The 18,585-nt window shown below is 46.6% G+C and overlaps 2 protein-coding genes across 2 annotated transcripts; both read right to left on the reverse strand.

The window, feature by feature from the left end:
* Window positions 1–527: 527 nt before the first annotated feature.
* On the reverse strand, window positions 528–7,049 carry si:zfos-323e3.4 (volume-regulated anion channel subunit LRRC8E). The gene is made up of 3 exons (XM_062448348.1): window positions 6,923–7,049; window positions 6,151–6,299; window positions 528–5,594 (listed from the first exon to the last, which is right to left on the reverse strand). Exons 2-3 carry the CDS (start codon window positions 6,289–6,291, stop codon window positions 3,306–3,308), a joined length of 2,430 nt encoding a protein of 809 aa, XP_062304332.1. The 5' UTR covers window positions 6,292–6,299; window positions 6,923–7,049; the 3' UTR covers window positions 528–3,305.
* Window positions 7,050–8,303: 1,254 nt separating this feature from the next.
* Window positions 8,304–18,585, reverse strand: keap1b (kelch-like ECH-associated protein 1b). The gene is made up of 7 exons (XM_062448370.1): window positions 18,428–18,585; window positions 14,872–16,138; window positions 13,577–13,822; window positions 11,753–12,429; window positions 10,949–11,154; window positions 10,304–10,480; window positions 8,304–10,004 (listed from the first exon to the last, which is right to left on the reverse strand). Exons 2-7 carry the CDS (start codon window positions 15,175–15,177, stop codon window positions 9,760–9,762), a joined length of 1,857 nt encoding a protein of 618 aa, XP_062304354.1. The 5' UTR covers window positions 15,178–16,138; window positions 18,428–18,585; the 3' UTR covers window positions 8,304–9,759.

The raw sequence follows: 18,585 nt of genomic DNA on the forward strand, positions 1-18,585 counted from the left end.
CAGACGCTCTTATCCAGAGCGACTTACAGTAAGTACAGGGACATTCCCCCCGAAGCAAGTAGGGTGAAGTGCCTTGCCCAAGGACACAACGTCAATTGACACGGCCGGGAATCGAACTGGAAACCTTCAGATTACTAGCCCGACTCCCTCACCGCTCAGCCATCTGACACTTCTTACTTTTAATATTACACGTTTACCATTAGTTATGGGGTTACTATAATCAGAAAATATACTTTCGAGCTCTGAGCTCAAACTGATATAACAGTGTATTTGTTAGGTAGAAAGAAGTGAATTCAAAGCTCTATTTTGAGATTCAGAACCCCAGAAATTCTTTTCACATACTTTTCACCTCAATGCTTGAATAGTCTATTTCACTGAGACTTGGGAGCCTGGTTCTGTTCTAACCCTTGGCAAACAAGGGTTTGCCAATAAATCAGTATAGATAACGATGGCCAAACCTACAAACATGCTCAGATCCTGAGCTACATAGCAGGACTGGTATGGACACACACACACACACATACATATTACTGACATAAATAGTTTATATACAAGCTCTGAATCATGACGGGAAACCTATTGTCCTGAACACCATGCTGTTTTTCAATTTGTTAGTGGGAATTGTAGTTCCTGTGTTAAAAGCACACTCATATTTCCCACCTAGCCTGCATGTTGATTGTGCAACCAGTGGCTAAGGCTGAATGTTCATTTGCATATGGTCTTCCAGGAAAAAATGATAAAAATATCACACCAAAATGAGACTGAAAGATTAAGGTACAAAGTGCAAATTACATCGAAACATAAATTGGGCAATTTCAAGTTCTTGCCAACAATTACACTTTAAAACAAAAAATTATCTTCTTTAAGATAGTGGCTTAAAAGTATATGCTGTTACATTGCGAAACATATCGTTTATTAACTACAGTTCCCAACATACTGTATATATTGAGAGCGGTGAGATAATATTATCACAAGTGACAATAAATGACATCTGTAAACCACTACTGAATTGGTTTTGTATACGGCAAAGATCCAAAATAATACAATTTGCTGAACATTAATGTTGGATCCCATGCTTATACATTGTGTTTAGTAGAAGCAATACAATCACCCTTCAGAAGTAATTTAATGGATATATTAACCCCACCCTTTTGAATGAATGTTTCTCTAAAAGTTTAAAGGGAAGGGACTTGGGGGGGTCATGAAACCAGTGGGTGCCCGTGGGTCTTATGTCACTCTTTGATTTATAAACTAACTAGTGAGTCGCATCAGGGAACCCAAGAGAACAGTGGATACAAAATCCCAGACTTAAAAAGCTCTTATCAATTCACTTCAGAATCACGAAAGTCCATTAGCTATAACCCCGAAAGGAAGCCTGTCTCAAGTTTATGCATTGACTCAAGTCAATGCATAAAGTTGGAAGTGCAGTTCTCTGCACTTCCAAGGGACAATTAGAGTAGTGGATAAGATGGTACCCCTCTAAATACCCTAAATCTATTTGGACCAATTGAAAAAGAACTATGTAGCCTATAGAGTTTATGTAGCCTAATGTCTTCATTATCACTTCCTGATTGAGTTACGTCGATTCCTATTTCTGTAATGCTTGGAGTGAACCCAATTGCCACCCTGAAACTGACACTAAGACAGACTAAAAGGGAGAGGAGAGGCAATGATTGCCAGAGAGAGGAATGCCTGTGTGTGCGTGCATACCGCGGCCACGCGCACTGGTGTGACAGACCCGGCTGTGCACCTTAGGAAATTTCCACTCACTCTCTCTCTGTTCCTCCCTTGCTCCACCCTATTTCAGTTTCCCCCTCACTTTTAGATTCTCGTTTGGGTAGGTTTCCTAATGGTGTGTGCATGTGTTAAGGCCAGGCCTGTGTGCCTTTGGGTATGAAAGGGATACGTCTTTTATACAACAGATGTAATCCCTTGTTATGGAGACACAAGTCAGGACAAGACTCCACCCTCAAGTTCTACTGTGCCTGTTGCTGTAGAGAGAGGAGGAACACAATGGCAGCAAATTTGTGATGGCTCTATGCGTGGGTGGGTTGGGGCGGATGACAGCCAGGCAAATATTTCTACAACACACGTGAATCACGGGATTTGCATTTAGAACAAGAACTTTGCATGAAAGATCCTGTGTTTCAATAATCTCATAAAAATGCAGCCATACACCCACATACATAGACATGCATATATACACACACATACACAGACATGTATATACACACACACAAGACAGGTATACTGCTGTGCTGTTTCTTTATCACTATCGACAGTGATCCTACTGCTGTTGAAAAGTACAAAGTTGGACCTCAAAAACTGTCAAATGGACTCATCTTGTTCTAAAACATTATTACTGATAGTAGTAGTAGCAAGCATTGTCTTGAAATCAAGCCCTTTTCAGTTAGTCTGTAGTATCACTGGTTGACTGCTTTGCAGATGAGGTAGTAAAAAACAATGCCACTGCAAAAAGAAAGGAATAAGGAAGTTTCATGTGATGATATCAGTCTGTATTGCTTAATATGTGATTGACGTGTCAGCTGTGACAAGCCACAGTTATTAATGTGATGCAATACTACAGAAAGGACACACTAATGTTGTACTATTCTCTAATTCGAATTTGGTCAAGTTGCAGTCAAGTTTCATGCTAATAAAAGTAATGACCCTAAGTTAACAGACATGTCAAGTGGTCGAACACCAAAGATAATTATTTGGATAGCATTCAGCTAAAAACCTGTTCAACAGCATGTTTTAGTTTTGTCTTACAGCCTTTGTTAGAAGTTGATAATGATCCATCCAGAAGGCACTCAGAAATAGGATTCCTCTAATATTACAAATGGCATAGCTAAGGAGGACAAGACAATACTGAATCCAAATGTACTTCTGTGTCCATATCTGGGATCCTCTCCACGTCACTCTGTCCTTTTGATTTCATAAAAGGTTAATGACCTGTGTTGTCAGGCCTGTTAAACATATTCTGTTTCAGTGTATTGTACCACACGTATTTGAAAAACTCAGACAGTAGTGTTGTTTTAACAATGATCAAAGTGTTATAGTTAACGGAGGTTGCAATGTTTTTTTTTTGCTTAAGATTGTTCTGCTGATGTGCCAAAAGCATTTAAGAAAGCCCTTCTTAAGTACAGTTCTTCACTTCTCCTCTCATACTATAAATGTCTTTGATGTTGCTTCATCCCATTTGTCCTTCTGGTTTGGAAGTCTTCAAAAACCAAGAAGAGGAACACAGTATTCCACACACCTCCCAATGTCAGCATTCACTTTCAATCCATCCTGTCCATCCCTCAACTGTTAGTCATCCTACTTCGTATATCTGAGGGTAGCAAATCAACTAAGTTTTCTTCAACCACCACAGCAATGAGCTTGAGTAATGGGCAGTCTCCAATCTCCTGGGGCAAAGACTCCAGGCGATTTCCTTTGAGCTCCAGGCGAACAAGCTGGGCCAAGTTGGCCACCCTGGGACTCAGAGAGTGCAGGCGGTTGTTTCCCAAGGCCAAGGTCTTAAGCCTTTTGCAGGAGAAGAGTTCTTCCGGAAGGGACTCTAGGGAGTTAAAAGACGCTGAGAGGTACTGTAGGCTCTGGAGGATGCCCACTTCGGGGGGGAGGGAGGTGAGCTGGTTGTGGGAGAGGTCTAGGTGCCTGAGCTTGGTACAGTAGAAGAGCCTGGAGGGCACCTTGTAGAGCTTGTTCCAGCTGACATCCAACACCTCGAGGGAGCGCAGCTTGCTGATGTGCTCGGGTATGTAGCTGATGCTGTTGTGCCAAAGGCGCAGTGTCACGAGGCGTCGGCAATGCTGCAGGCTGAGGATCTCCTCGACGGTGGTCAGCTTGTTCTCCCTCAGGTCCAGCTCCTGCAGGCTGGACAGGCTGAATACAGCGCTGGGGATGCGCTCAAGCTCGCAGGCCACCAGCTCCAAGGAGGCCAGGTTGTTCAGTTTCTTTAGACTGCTGAAGGCTTGGAGTCTGCAGCCTTCGTTGTAGATGGCGAGCTTGTGGAGCTGCGACGCCACGTCCGCCACACTGGGCGGGATCTTGATGAGGTGGCTGCGGAAGGTGAGGACTCGAAGAGCTTTGAGCTCTCGGAGGGAATCGAGCGAGGCGCTGCGGGAGACCTCGTTGGTCAGGGGTCCACTCAGGTGCAGCTCCTCCAGGCTCTGGAGGGTGTACATCCACATGGGCACCTGCTCCAGACTCTCAATGGCCAGTCGGAGAACCTTCAGTTGCTCCTTCAGGTGGTTCAGGGCGGTTAACTGGAGCTTAGCAGGACAATGGATCAGCGCTAGCTCCTGGAGATTACCTAACTGAACCACATTGGAGGAAATAGTGACATTTGTCAAGAGTTCGAGTTTCAGGGATTCCACCTCGGCAACCTCGAAAATAGTTTCCGGAAGCCCCGGTAGCATTAAGAGGTGGAGTTCAAGACGGTTGCTCGCGTTCCGGGCAAGACGGGTGCGGAGCTTCTTGGCAGTCCACTCATGGTTGAGGTTGACCTGGCGAAGCCGGCTTTCGCTGACTTCTGATAGAAAGACGGCAAAGCGTTTGGAGTAAAGGGCATCATATTGATCGCTGAGGTGCAACAGGAACGCAAAGTCGTTTTTCACGTCCGGAATGTCGTTGATGCCCGTCTCTAGTCTGACATGTTCAAAAGAGTACTCCTTAAGGGGTCGATGAAAGAGCCAATAGAGCTTATAGATGCATAGAAGTCCGTAGACACCGACAAAGCAGATATAGCAGTAGGCTAGCTTGGAAAAGATATGGGCTTTATTGTGGTTACAGCAGAAGATATCAAATCCAGTCAAATCTGGAGGAACCAAGCACTGAACTATTATCTCGATGTTGGGCACCAGGACAGCGCTATAGATGGTGATCAAGAGAAACTGGAAGACCTTGATGGATGTCTGAAGCACATACATCAAGTAAAGGAGGTCTGCCTCCTCCACGTGAGTCCTGAACTTCTTGACCTTCTCAAACAGAGCCTTGGCCTGCTCCCCTTCCTTCTTGTCTAGCAGAGAAGCGTCTGGTTGTGGTTCCGGGTTAACCTTCTCTGGGTTGGATTTCACCGAGGAAGACCGTTGAAGAAGCCCGACTGTCTCCTCCTCCGTCAACGACTTGTCGGGTGACTTTGACATGGTGTTCTTCCTCCAGATGACCATGTTCTCCTCGCCGCGCTCCTCCGACACCTCGCTGAGCGCTCGGGTGGTCCAGGGCGAGTCGAAACACTTCCCGAGGATGGTGACGAAGAGCTCGATCTTGGACGATGTCCCAGGGAACTTGAACCAGAAGCTGCTGGCCACCATGAAGATCATGGTGTGGATGACCACCAGGTAAGGGAAGTACTTGCCGTACCAGTGGACTGCCCGCTCGTAGCAGTAGTGATTGACGAACACGTACTGGTGAATATCCAGGTTGTTCTTGCGTCCAGATACCTCGCGGATTATAGCGCTTTGGGGTGCGACGTGAGTGTGCTCCTGTGTCTCATTCTCCCGGTACCCACGGATATAGCTACAGTCAATGGCCTCAGGGGTGGGGCTGGACAAGTGGCTGGGGAGGCAGGAGATCTTCTCCTGTGTAAGCTATGGGCAAAAGAGGGAGAGGTTGTCAGATATGATATCACCGTTATATCACATTTCTGTTTTGGTTGACACTCTGTTGAACTCGGGCAGGCAAGACACCATCTTAAATACTCAACTAGTGTTTGGGGTTTGGGCCAATTTTGGATTAAGGCAGGTTCATTGAGGTTACATTGTTACTGTTTACTCTAACTTGGAGGTTAGATAAGAACATTGTGGTATGGGATTCAAGATTTAGACCTGAAGGTTGTCATCAAGGACAAATATGTTATATTAGTTAAAGTATAAGGTATTTAAGGTAAAATGTGTACTATACTTTTAAAGTTACACATTTAAGGTAAACATTTGACCCTGTAAATGTGCTACACTTATTGTTGCAACAGTTTCACTGGGTATATCCCATGTGCTCTTTGCCTGCATATGCAATTGTTCTGAGAATGTGAACGTGCAACAAAAATATTGGTTAAATATTTGCTTTATTCTATTTGTGGCATTCACACATAGTATCACAATCTAGTAAAACTAGAAATTATAATTTGTTGCTGAGATTTCGCCTCACCTGTAAGGTACATCCAAAGACTCCAATCATGAGCATGGAAATGCACAGGTACTCTGAAAACACATCCCACCATGGCTTCAGAACCCGATAGCGGGGATTCTGATCTGAGGCAAAGTTCCTGAACTCAGTCACTGGGATCATCCTGAACCCTGTATTCCAGTGAGAAATTGCTTGTTGGCAGATACTATAAAACAAAGTGGATGAACCAGTTTAACCGACCAAACAAAAAGAAAGGACCCCGTTGAACAGGCCATACAGTTGAGGTAATCTAATAGGGTGCTGGGTAAGCCAACATTGGAGGTGCGCTGAAACATTTCACAATAGACTTATTCATTCTCTTTCATGTTTCTCTGTTATTTCAGGCTGTCTGTCATATGAGCTAAGAACGCCTAAATTAAGTGCAAATAATTTGTGACATAGGTTTTATTTATGTAGGCTATTGGCCTATGTTAAGTGTTTTCTTTGCCCCAATTGTCTTTGAGGAAATACGACTTACTCGTGACACATCCCTCACGTATCCCTATGTTATAAAATATTTAATCATAAACAGACATATGCCAATAAATCCTGCAAGGATATATGAGTAGCGATTGTGAAACCATCTAGGCTAGCCTATTTCTTTCATTTTTACGTTAGGGTCACGAATTTTACATACAGTAGGCTTAAGCTATAGCCTATGGTAAATGAAAGCATATGGACCTCTGTTAGATGTAACCTGTGAAGCATATGCACATGTAAACATCCAAAAGTAATCTTAAAGGCGCGAAATTACCTGCGCTCTTGCTGCATCTGCAGGTGAAGTCCCCGAACTTTCTTAAAAAGTGCTAGGAGCGTAAATCCATTCTTTGAAGCAAGTTTGTGCGACGCCGGGGGGGGGGGGGGGGGGGGTAGTTGTTCTTATGAACAACTAGCCTACTAACTTGCGCAGCTCAGTAGTCCACACCTATCCCCTCAGAAAACAAATAGCCTACCAAACTACCTGTCCGCGCAATCGTCCCTTATCTGAATACTGATTATGCCGGCTAAAGGCTACCGGACCCGGTGAATTAAGTACAAATGTGATGAATTAGGCCTAAGTTGTCAATAGATATACCTGTGTGGTGTAGCCTACAGACAAGCTGACAGAAACTGTGGAACAGTTCCTACAGTTAGCTTGAACAAGCCACTTCACATTCCATTGCCGGATTCATCAACTTTATGCAAAGTGTCAACAGCAGCTGTTATGGATAGCCTAATATATTAAAACGGGTTTACAACAGGCCTAATAGTAGTCTTAACATTTGAAACATGCCAATATAAAAACATTGTAATGTAGATTAAAGTATACAGTTAGCAGTAATGGGGTTTAGGAAACAGGGACATTTGCACTAGATCAACATTTGTACTTGAGTCGAACTGTCAGTGTCAATATTATGAACAAGCGAGATATAATTCTGAGCCTTTTGCGCCATCTAGTGGCTATTGTATTGCTACACAAATCAAATGCACATAGGATATGCCGCTCAACCAAGTTTCTCAAAATGATAGTTAAATATGAAGTTAAAGGTCCCATGGCATGTTGTTTTTGTATGCTTTTATATAGGCCTTAGTGGTCCCCTAATACTGGATCTGAAGTCTCTTTCCTGAAATTCAGCCTTGGTGCAGAATTACAGCCACTACGAGCAGTCCCACAATGAGCTTTGGCAGGTGCCCTTTCTGTGTCTGTAGCTTTAAATGCGGAGGAGAGAGGCGGGGCTAACTCGTTTGCAAGCCATGTCTCTCGAGGAAAAAACAATATCCTGTTAGCATGGTCGTAACTCATTTTCTCCTTGGCAGGCCAAATTCTCTGGGCGGGCAAAGCAAAGAAATGAGACATTAGAGGAACATTTTCAAATCGGAGCATTTGAGCTTTTATTTTCTCAAAGGCGGAGAAGAATACCCAGGGCTTGGTTTACACCTATCAACATTTCTAGCCACTTGGGGACCAAAGGCAGGCTAGGGGAACTCATTAATGTTAAATAACCTCCTAAAGTGAAATGTTAATGTCATGGGACCTTTAAGCCATGCTTGATGTGTGAATGATTTATTGGCTCCAAAAAAAGCGAAATAAAAAATAAAAAGAAAGGATCTGGTTATGCAACATGTCACAATTGAGAAAAAAGACAACATGGCAGTACAATAAACATAAACTTTATTAATATACAATGTGTATTTTTGTACAGGCATTGTTGGCTGAAAAATGTACAAAGCAGTCTTTAAATATCCTATTATTTTTTCATTTCAAACTACAGACGAGAAAATAAGTCCCTTTGAAACTTAAGTAAATTTTTTACAAACTTTTAAATGTAGCATTCATAGGCATCCCCAATTACAACGCATGCTGGTTAGCAAGACACAAAATAACACGAGTTCAATTTCAGTACAAAGATGTAGTCAGTTGAAACAAATGACAAGACAAGGAGGACCGGAACAAAATAAATAGAAAACTGAGCTCTTGAATTATGTACAAGAATCCTGTGGAATATCATGTACAAATGTACAAAACCTTATTAAAAAAAAAAAAGAAAAAAAAGAAAAAAAAAATCTTGTAGCTTAAACCACTGTTTACAAATACATTTCCTTACACAGATTAGTTCTCGCCATTTCATCCTCCAAAAATACTCTACAGGATAATAATGGTCACTTGTGATCTGGGGAAAGGCAGGATGCATGTAAAACACAATGGTAACAGCAGGGAGAGTTCTGAGATTTGACTATGTGTAGTGTTGCCATGCTTATTGACACATTTGTCATCTTGAAGGTTAACTGGACTCGCCAAGGTTCTATATGCTCCAATTAATGGTGTGATCCTATCCCCTTAAGCCATTTCCAGGTAATGTAGATATAAAACAGATCGGATAGGCAAATGTGACCATTGGCTTATAACAGGCCAATGTATTTGCCATGGTGATAACACCAACCAAATGCTTTGATAACCGCTTAGCAACCGAGTAGCCAGGGGTTAGGGGATGTTCGGACGATGGAGCGGGTGTTTCTACATGAGCTATGAGTTGGGGCTCAGGAAGGGGAGAATAGGACATGGACTGTAAACTACTGTAAAAGCACATCACCAGCCCGCGAGCGTCCAAGTGCCACCATTTTGTGTCTTCTCTCTTACGGTATCGCACAGGAGTTACGTATACTGATGATAAAAAGGTCATGCCCAGAGACATGCTAATGGCACTTTTTGCATTGTGGAAATCCTCCCAGGTTTCTGATACTGACAAATGCGTAACTGTTTTCAACCCCCCCCACCCCCCCCATGCCCCCCTTAGATTTGGTTGGTCTGCACAGGCTGGTCTTGAAGTAGAAAAAAAAAAAGAACCCCTGGATGCTTTGTCAGTGTCCATTTGAATATTCAGCCCTTCTCTCCCATTGGTTGAACCTGGGAGACATTGGTCCAAAAGGGGATGTTGCTCCAGTCGGAGGCGAGTAGCGTAGAAATAGATTGAACATGGCTATTTCTACGCCTGAACATGCGAGTCGGAGCAGAGTGAATCAAACGCTCTCGAATCAGAAACTAATCATACATTTATTGAGATCTCTGCAAGGGGTTACTTTCGTATGAAAGCCTTGGGGGAGGGGGCAGGGTCAAGTCCCCTTTCCGAAGGACCCGCCGTGCCTCGTCATGTGATGAGAGGAGTCCCCGCACGAGTAGGAAGACGAGGCGCCGCAGTTACTATTGGGCACCTGGCACTCTTTTTGGCAGGGCTCCATGGTGACGGCCACGCCCACGCCGCTCCTCCCCGACGTCATGCGCGTCACCTCGGACCACGTGTCCGTTTCGGGCTCGTAGCATTCCACGCTGTCCAGGAAGGTGTCCCCGTCGTAGCCGCCTGTGGACACGGAAAGAACAGCTCAGTGCAATGTCTTCAGACCGTGCAGGGCTGAGGCTAAATATAGTTACATGTCACATGATAGGAGTTATAAATAGTGTTACGTGTTTCATACAGGGAAGTAGAGGATTTCTTTACATTAGAAACGAGATTTCTAACAAAGGCAACTTATTTTTGACGGACGATTGAGTAAGTCTCCACATTTCCGTTCGGCCTGGGAGCGGAACAGTTGCCTGCCCACTACCCACTACCTCACCCCACCCCACCGACAACACGGAGTATCGCCGCCAGACACCGACCCAGGACGTAGATGCGTCCGTGCAGCGTGGTGACGCCCAGAGCGCTCCGGCGGTGCCTCATGGAGGCGGCGAAGGTCCAGGTGTCCGTCTCCACGTCGTAGCGCTCCACCGTGTTCAGCTGGTTGGTGCCGTCATAGCCGCCCATCACGTAAATGCGGTTCCCCAGGGCGCAAACGCCTGGGGAGGGGGGAGAGGAATGGGGGTCTTTATGGAGTTCAGGGGTCACGCTGCACAGAGGTGACTGTACAGTGAGTTGGCAGTAAATGAAATTTATTTAGCAATTTACACATTGGTGTCTTATTCCTGCAGTCACAGTTCCACAGGACATAGTCTGTCGTCAACTTGGGGGCCTATGACTCTCGAGTCACACCTTCTGTACGCATGTGTACCAGGAACTTCAAATGAGAGTGATGACAGCGCTGCCACTGACATGACAAGTGATGTCTACAGCAGCCTGCCTGGTTACCCGTTTAGCTGGTCTGTTCTCTAGTCTAGAGCAGTGGGGTACTTGAGGACCAGGGTGGAGAACCACTGGTCTAGAGCGTTACGATCGGTTAGACGTCACGTGGACTCGGCTCAGACAGGAGGCCCGGCGGTCTGACGCGTCCCCCCCCCCCCCCCCCCTCCTCCCTCCCTCCCCCTCACCTGCTCCGGAGCGCACGGTGTTCATGGAGGCCTTGGTGTTCCACTCGTCCCTCTCGGGGTTGTAGCATTCCGACGAGCTGAGACGGTTGGTCCCGTCGAAGCCCCCGACGGCGTACAGCAGCCGGTTGATGACGGCCACGCCCACGCCGATGCGCCGCGTCAGCATGGGGGCCACCAGGTTCCACTGGTCTCTGTCGGGGTCATATCTGCGGGGGGGTGGGGGGTTGCACACACACTCGTTCAGTGGATGGGAGGATAGTCATGGAGGTTTTTGTATAAACACTCATCAGCCCTGTTCCATACAGACTGGTTTATCCTGTATCCTATCCATTACATGCACTTCTGTAACAATTCAAAGCGTCTGTGGGCGTGTGGGGAACAAGCGATGATTTCATTCAGAGGAGCTTCTTCCTGGTGTATGTTGGTGTACTGCGGCCTGTTGTGTACTGCAATCTTACTTCCCAGATAATTTGAAACGTACTTCCTCAAATAAAACGAGGGTGGCATTGTAACAATAGTTGGCTGTACCTCGGACGGGTAACTGTAGTTCAACGTCTCAAACTACTTGATTGTTCCCAAGAAGAAAAAAAAGCTACTACACAATGCACTTCCAAATACAAAACCAATCTTATTGTGGCATTAAACCTTATGAAGAGATTTACTGGCACTATAGATGCTGGAAGGTACTGAAAAAAAAAAACAACCACCCTTCCCGAACGTAAACAAAGGACACATTTCGAGCAGCAACCCCGCCTCCTTCACCGAAACCACCTGATTTCCCCCCCCCCCCCTCCCTTCGCTCACCTCTCCACGCTGTTGTGATGGTAGCACCCGTGGGACCCGCCCACCGCGTAGATCATCCGGTCGATCACGCCCACCCCGATGCGGTTGCGCGGCACGCTCATGGGGGCGCACGGCAGCCAGCGGTTGTTCATGGGGTTGTAGCAGTCCAAGGTGTTGGAGTCCATGTTCCCGTCGGGGGCGTTGTTCCTCCCCCCGACGGCGTAGCAGAGCCCGCTGATCACGCAGGCCGCCAGGCCGCTCCGGGGCACCTGGAGGTCGGCCAGCCTCAGCCAGGCCCCCGTGCAGGGGTTGTAGGCCTCCAGGTAGCTGAGCGACTGGCGGAAGTAGCCCCCGGCCGTGTAGATGAGCTGGGGGACCTTGGGGGTCCGGCAGGGGATGAGTTTGGTGGGCTTGTGGAGGGTGAGGTCCTGGAAGATCTGGGCCAGGTAGTCCTTGCACTGCGGGTCCCACTCCAGGGACTGCAGCTGGGCCTGGAGGAAGTGGGGGGTGAGGGAGTGGCAGCGGACCGCCTGGAGCAGCGCCTGGACGAAAGGCTTGCGGTTCTCGTGGTCGTAGCGCACCCACGCCACGCAGGCCTGGAAGACCTCGGACTCGCAGCGGACGTTGAGCTCGTCGCGGCTGATGAGGGTCACCAGCTGGCAGTGGGACAGGTTGAAGAACTCCTCCTGCGTCGCCACCTAGGGGTCAGAAACGTCAAAAAAAGATAGATATATTTTGGTGTTGGCACTCGGCTCAACCAGTTTACAGACTGCTGCGTGCTGTAATCTCTTTGGGAAATCTTATCAGTGACATTTCAAGGCCTTCCCTGATGACTAAGAATGAAGAGTCGTGTGTGTGTACCTATTTGAGTGAGAACCTAGGACGGTACGCCCCTCATTTCAGTCTGACTAACGGGAAAGATATGCGAGCCTGAGACAGAAAACACAAACCCACAGCGGCCTACACACCTTCACCACCATGACTCACCGAACAAACACCGCAGCGCACAAACACCATGTCACTGAACACCAAAGCTCCGAGAGGAAAAGACAGACTAAACTTTCTTTAGTCGACAACCACAATAGAACGACTGAAACTTGCTGACTTGCAGCTTTCACCCCTGGCATGAGTGCTATTTGGCAGGACTTGACCAAATACGGTGAGTCAACTTAGGGAAAGGACTTAGCAGTTATAAGGAACTCAAACAAGGACTGATTATGGAGTGGCACAGGCTAATCTTTATAACACTGCAATAGGCCAGCAGTGGGTTACAGTGATAACACACAAAGATTAGTTTCGACGGTGAGTTTCAGGAACAAGATCGATTCATCCTTCATGTCAAACAAAGACAACAAGGGCATTGCATCTGGCCTTTACTCATTTGTTCCCCTGACTAAGCGTGTCATTGTGCCCGTGTTAAGAATCAAAAACAGGGGGTGGTTAGGTAGCAGTTTAGCCAAACCACTATCAGAGAGCTCACCACAGGCTCACTTAATTTGATGAAACGTGGACACTCCTCACTTCTTTCAACTTTTACGCTTTACGGCCTCCTTCTAAAAAACCCTACTGGACGAGAAGATGGGACGATCCGTCCCCGCCGACTTTGGAACGAACTTTGAGGCGGAGGAAGTTATTCGGACCCGAGGCCGACAGCAAAGGGGAACACGTTGCGCCGTTCCTGCGCGTCACACGAGCTAGCCCCGTCTACGCGTCACACGAGCTAGCCCCGTCTACGCGTCACACGAGCTAGCCCCGTCTACGCATCACACGAGCTAGCCCCGTCTACGCGTCACACGAGCTAGCCCCGTCTACGCGTCACGGCGTACAGGCGCGCGCTTCACCGACCTGGCTGAAGTTCATGTAGATGTACTCGCGGGCTTTCTGGTGCAGCTCGGTGCAGCCGATCTGCTCGGCGAAGTTGGCGATGCCGATGGCGTTGCTGGGGTCCAGCTGCTGGACCAGGAAGTCGCAGCAGGCCTTGACCACGCTGTCGATCTGGTACATGACCGCGCCGTTCATCACATGGATCACACACTTCTCCCCCACGGAGATGCTGGCAGTGTAGGCAAACTCGATCAGCCGTTCCATCACCTGGTGAAAGGGCGTGGGCAAAGGCAGGACGGTTGAGTGGAGGGTAGACGGCGAGGAAATAGGAGGGGGGAAAGTAGGGTGAGAGAGGGAGGATGAAGTGGAAAAGAGGAGAGAGATATGGAAATCTGAGACCGATAAGAGAACAAAAGATACAGAGGAGGCGTTGATCTGCCCATTACATTTGTTAAAAAGAGGGGACTCTGTTCTGATCATAAAACTGATTGAACCAGGTCATCTGATTTAGTGAACCAGTTCTGGGGTACTCCACTACAGTATATCACTGAGGTAGGCCTTATCAGTTGGCAGTTGGAGCAGTGATCACACATTCATTAGTCAAAGTACGGTGGTTAGCACGCCAACACGCTGTGTGTGTGTGTGAGGGTGGGGGGGAACACTAAGGCGCAGATCCCAATCTGCTGAGTCAGAGGGAAGTGTGTGTGTGTGTGTGTGTGTGTATGTGTGTGCACGTGCATGTTGGCTACCGCTCCAGCCCATCTGTGCAAAAAAACATGCAGCCCCGTGCAAATGCTTGATTAATGAGGTCAAACTGATAATTCAAGTCCATTTATCAAGCACACAGTCGAATCATTACCAGTCCCCCCTCCCCCGGTGTGTAAACGACTCGGTTACAATGAGGCAAACGGCCTTCCTCTTTTTTGGATTATTGAATTGGAGTATTGAATTATCCTCTCTATTATCCTCTCTACCGACCATTTAATGGCCTTTAAAGTTCCTACGTTGAACTTACTCTATAATCATATCGAACAGACGCCATATCTTCCCAACAGTCACATGTGGCTCCTTGTTCTAATGAGGAGAAAGGGCTGGGGGCCTGCCGACTTCAGTTCTCTACTCCGTCTAGCTGTTCTATTGTACTTGGCTCGGAGCCCTTCACCTTGGCACCCAGCTCCTGGCTAGCACACCATCACTGTCCCGTTTCCCTTTTCTTTTTACTATTATTCTTGTTGTTATTATTCTTGTCTTACTATTGTGTGTTTTGTTTTTGTTTTCATACGTGTCGAGAGCGGCGGAGCGAGCAGAGAACTCACCCGAGGGTGGATCCCCTCGATGGGCACCACCTCCATCCCGCACTCCTTCAGCCCGTTGGTGAACATGGCGCGGAACACGGGCGAGGACGAGGCCAGCACCACCTTGTGGGCCACGAAGTCCACGGCGTCCAGGTCATTGTAGCGCACGTGCAGCGTCACGTCGCACAGCTGCCCGTCCGTCCGCAGCTCGTTCATGATGGCGAAAGCGGCCGCCGTGTGGCTCTCCAGCGTGTAGCTGAAGACCCGGTGGCCGTTGCGCGTCGACGGCGTCACCAGCGCCTTGCACTCGGTCATGCTCTCCGTCATTTCCCCTTCTCCCGTTTGCGCGTCCTCAACAACCGCGGGTCGCGTTGACAGGCATATCCTTGCTCGCCGGGTGGCAAAGGGCAAATGTAGGGGGAAAAGGTTCAAACTAACCAAAAAAAACGATGAAAAAGCTATGAAAGTCCGAGGGGTTTTTGTTTGGAGTCCAACTTATCTCACAAGTCCAGCCATGGTGTAACATTGGGGTTCAAAAGTCAACGGTAAAAAAACCTGTGGTGTTAACTGCCAGTCATGGTTGTTTGTGTGCTACAACATGGCCAGAGCTGCAATTGGATTTACTGCATCATTAAATTGTTTTGTGTTTTGGAATTTCCGCTGCCCCCCTCGCTCTGTCTAAGGGCAAACCTTCGTCTTATGAAATCGGGAAAACCGTGCAAAGGAGAACAAGAGAAATTAAAAGATACCGAGAGGTCTTCTGGGCAGGAATAATAGAGCAGGTGTGACAGGACCTTAGGAAATCATATAGTTAGTTTGTTTGACCACAAGTGTTTACTTTAGCAACAGGGGAAAAACCTGAAGCAGTCAGATGTGTAAAAAAACAAAACACTGATCATAGGTCCTGAGTCGTTCAGAGGAATTAGGTATCCACAGGGACACGTTTCAGCTAGTAAGGAATATGCAATGGCAGGTTAAAATGACATATTGATTTTCTGCTTGAAGGAGCGGGTGGGGGGGAATAAATTTAGTACCGCATTTTAATAGCAGTATTAATTAAGACTTCTTTTAGGCTCCGGCTTTGCCAAGATCTGAGAGGAGACGGGAATAAACTCTGCTGAGAGAGAGAAGCCGCATTCGAGGGAGGTTTCGCAAGAGGTCCGAAGGAATGAGGCAGGGTCGCTATGCTGGATTTCCTAGAAGTCACTTCCAGCTTTGGAATTTTGGAAGCTTTGGAACCAGTTTGCACTGGTGTGTTTAATGGAAAGCAGTAGGATTAGCTGAGTACCTGCAACACAAAAACAGAGCGAGACAAAAAGAGAGGGGCTTAAACAAAGGTTATGTAATCATATATTCTTGACATAACGGTAAAGGCGGGCATACAGGTGCGCCGAGACTACAGGCTCTTCACAGCTCATTTCAGATGTGTCCTGTGACTAAGTTCCATGGAAGACCTGTGAGTCAGCAAGGGGGAAAGTTCTGGAACAACTCAAAGCATTCAGTCGGTTCAAAAGTCCACTAAGAAACGGATACTGTGCGTTCATCCAACTGTCACACCCAGGCTGTGAATCCTCATCGCCGGGTTTTCTCTTAGTCACTGTGAATCTGCTCGAGGGCATCATGACCTTTCACCTTTCCCGATCGCAACAACAATTACTATGCACGTTTTTACTGTTACGATGAGAGGTTTGAATTGCTCGTAAGCACGGGGAAACACGCAGATAATGTCCCAGGACTTACGAAAGCCTATCCACTTCTTTCAAATGTGCAAGGGGCCGTGAGCTATGCGTTGTTATGAACAAGGCTCCGGCATTATTCATCGAGTTGAGCGTCACCCCCCGATACCCAACTCACACGGGAATGTGGGCAGGGTGAAAGAGATAGCCGAGACTGTGGCACAAGTGACGCAGTCAGTGAAAGACGGGGTGACTTAAATTAGGAGAGTATTTCTAACGGGTCAGCATGGCGAGTGTTTCGTCCCTGTCCTGTGACTTGGAAGGAGGAAGGAAAGCAATACGGTATGCACTACAGCCAGAACAACTCCCACTGCACAGACACACGCGCATGGCATACACACAGAAAATAGCAACATCAACAAAAGCTGATTAACCATGTCGGTGTTATTCCTTAGGCTTAAAGACTAGTCCCTCTGTGTGTGTCTCTCAGCAAAGTAACAGTCACTACTGCCTCACCTAACACAGTAACTGAGCAACAATTTTTTTTACAGCAGATATTCCGAGTTATATAACAGGACCTGTACATTGTGCATGTAATCATTACCCGAAGTTCTGATAAGAAAACAGACTGAATTGCTACAGCTAGTGATAGTACTTTATTATTCAAATAGTAGGTCGTATAGCCTATAATATTCACAAAAGTGAAACCAAAAAAAAAAGGTGTTCAGCTTGAATCCATCTCGACACCACAGAGCCACCTTTGATATAAGAAAACGTAGGCTAATCATACACACATGGGGCAATGTTGCAATATAGTGTCCTGTAACCTCCTCTTTCTTTTCTATGATAGACTTAACACTTCCAAGTTTCTGGGGGAAAAAACATTTCAGGGAAAAACATGTTGCTCAACTCGAAGACTATTTACAGTGTACTGTACCCGCTCACTCATGGAGACAATTGCCAACTTGCGGGCCTAAAATCCCCGGTCTAAAGTTGATAGCATACTTTTTCCGCGCCAAATGTTGATCTTACTTTACACGCTGTGATGAAAACCTTGTTCCTATCCGACGTGTGAAAATAAATAGACCTGTCTTGCTGCAGTTTAAAACGGACATAGACAACTCTTAGACACAAATCTCTGCTCCCCGCTTTTGCTCAAGAGTTGCGCTTATCGAGCCAAACTCTCACTGCATTGTTTTTATACATGTTCACGTGAAACGGCAGCATCGTAGACTAAAACCGACACGCGACTTTCCATTCTCTTCAAAGACTAAATATTCTACATCCATTAACTTTCTGTGCACCCCATTTACACTAGGTTGCCTACGCAGAGTGCCCTCATCAGTGGCTGTTAGTTTGCTCTTAAATCTGTAGAGGTGGGGAGCGACAATGGAACTGTCTGTACCAAAACATGACCCAGAAGTGAGACCAGTCCTTATGTAAACCGAGAATGAGCTGGATTCGCAGTTTATCACATCCAGCCAATTCCAGATATCGCCCAAGGGCTGATTACTTCTCGAATCCAATAGACTATGCATTATTTGATGTATTGGTTACAAAAACCGTACTTAACAAGTATTGGCATGCAACATGCATAGCAATTATACAACACTCGAAAAGGCGAAAAGCAGTGCGGTTTTATCGTAGGCTACGTCAAACAAATATCAAATCGATTATTAACAGCAAATTGACAGCGACCGTTTAGATAGCAAAAACTGGCGTCGCATATGGTAGGCTAAGTGGTTTGGAGTCGATCGAGAACAAAATGTTGACAAAGCGGGCTCAGTAGCCTTTGGGCTTTATTCCTTTCAATAAATGTTATGTCGCGGATTAACTGGAAAATTAGTAAAACAGCACATTACATTTAAAACCAGCTATACATTTACAGAAGCGAAACTCACAAAGCTCCAGTCCGTTCTTCTGTCGCTGTCTGAACACCACACACGATCGGTGGAAAGCTGTAAGTCACCATGACTAAGCATTGTATGAGTCTCGTCTCGATGTCAAAATAAGAGCTGGCCTGAAGACGACATGGTTTGGCTCCATAGGCACGAATGAG

The sequence above is a fragment of the Osmerus eperlanus genome, chromosome 22 (assembly GCF_963692335.1).
Source record: "Osmerus eperlanus chromosome 22, fOsmEpe2.1, whole genome shotgun sequence".
Taxonomy (NCBI): Eukaryota; Metazoa; Chordata; class Actinopteri; order Osmeriformes; family Osmeridae; genus Osmerus; species Osmerus eperlanus.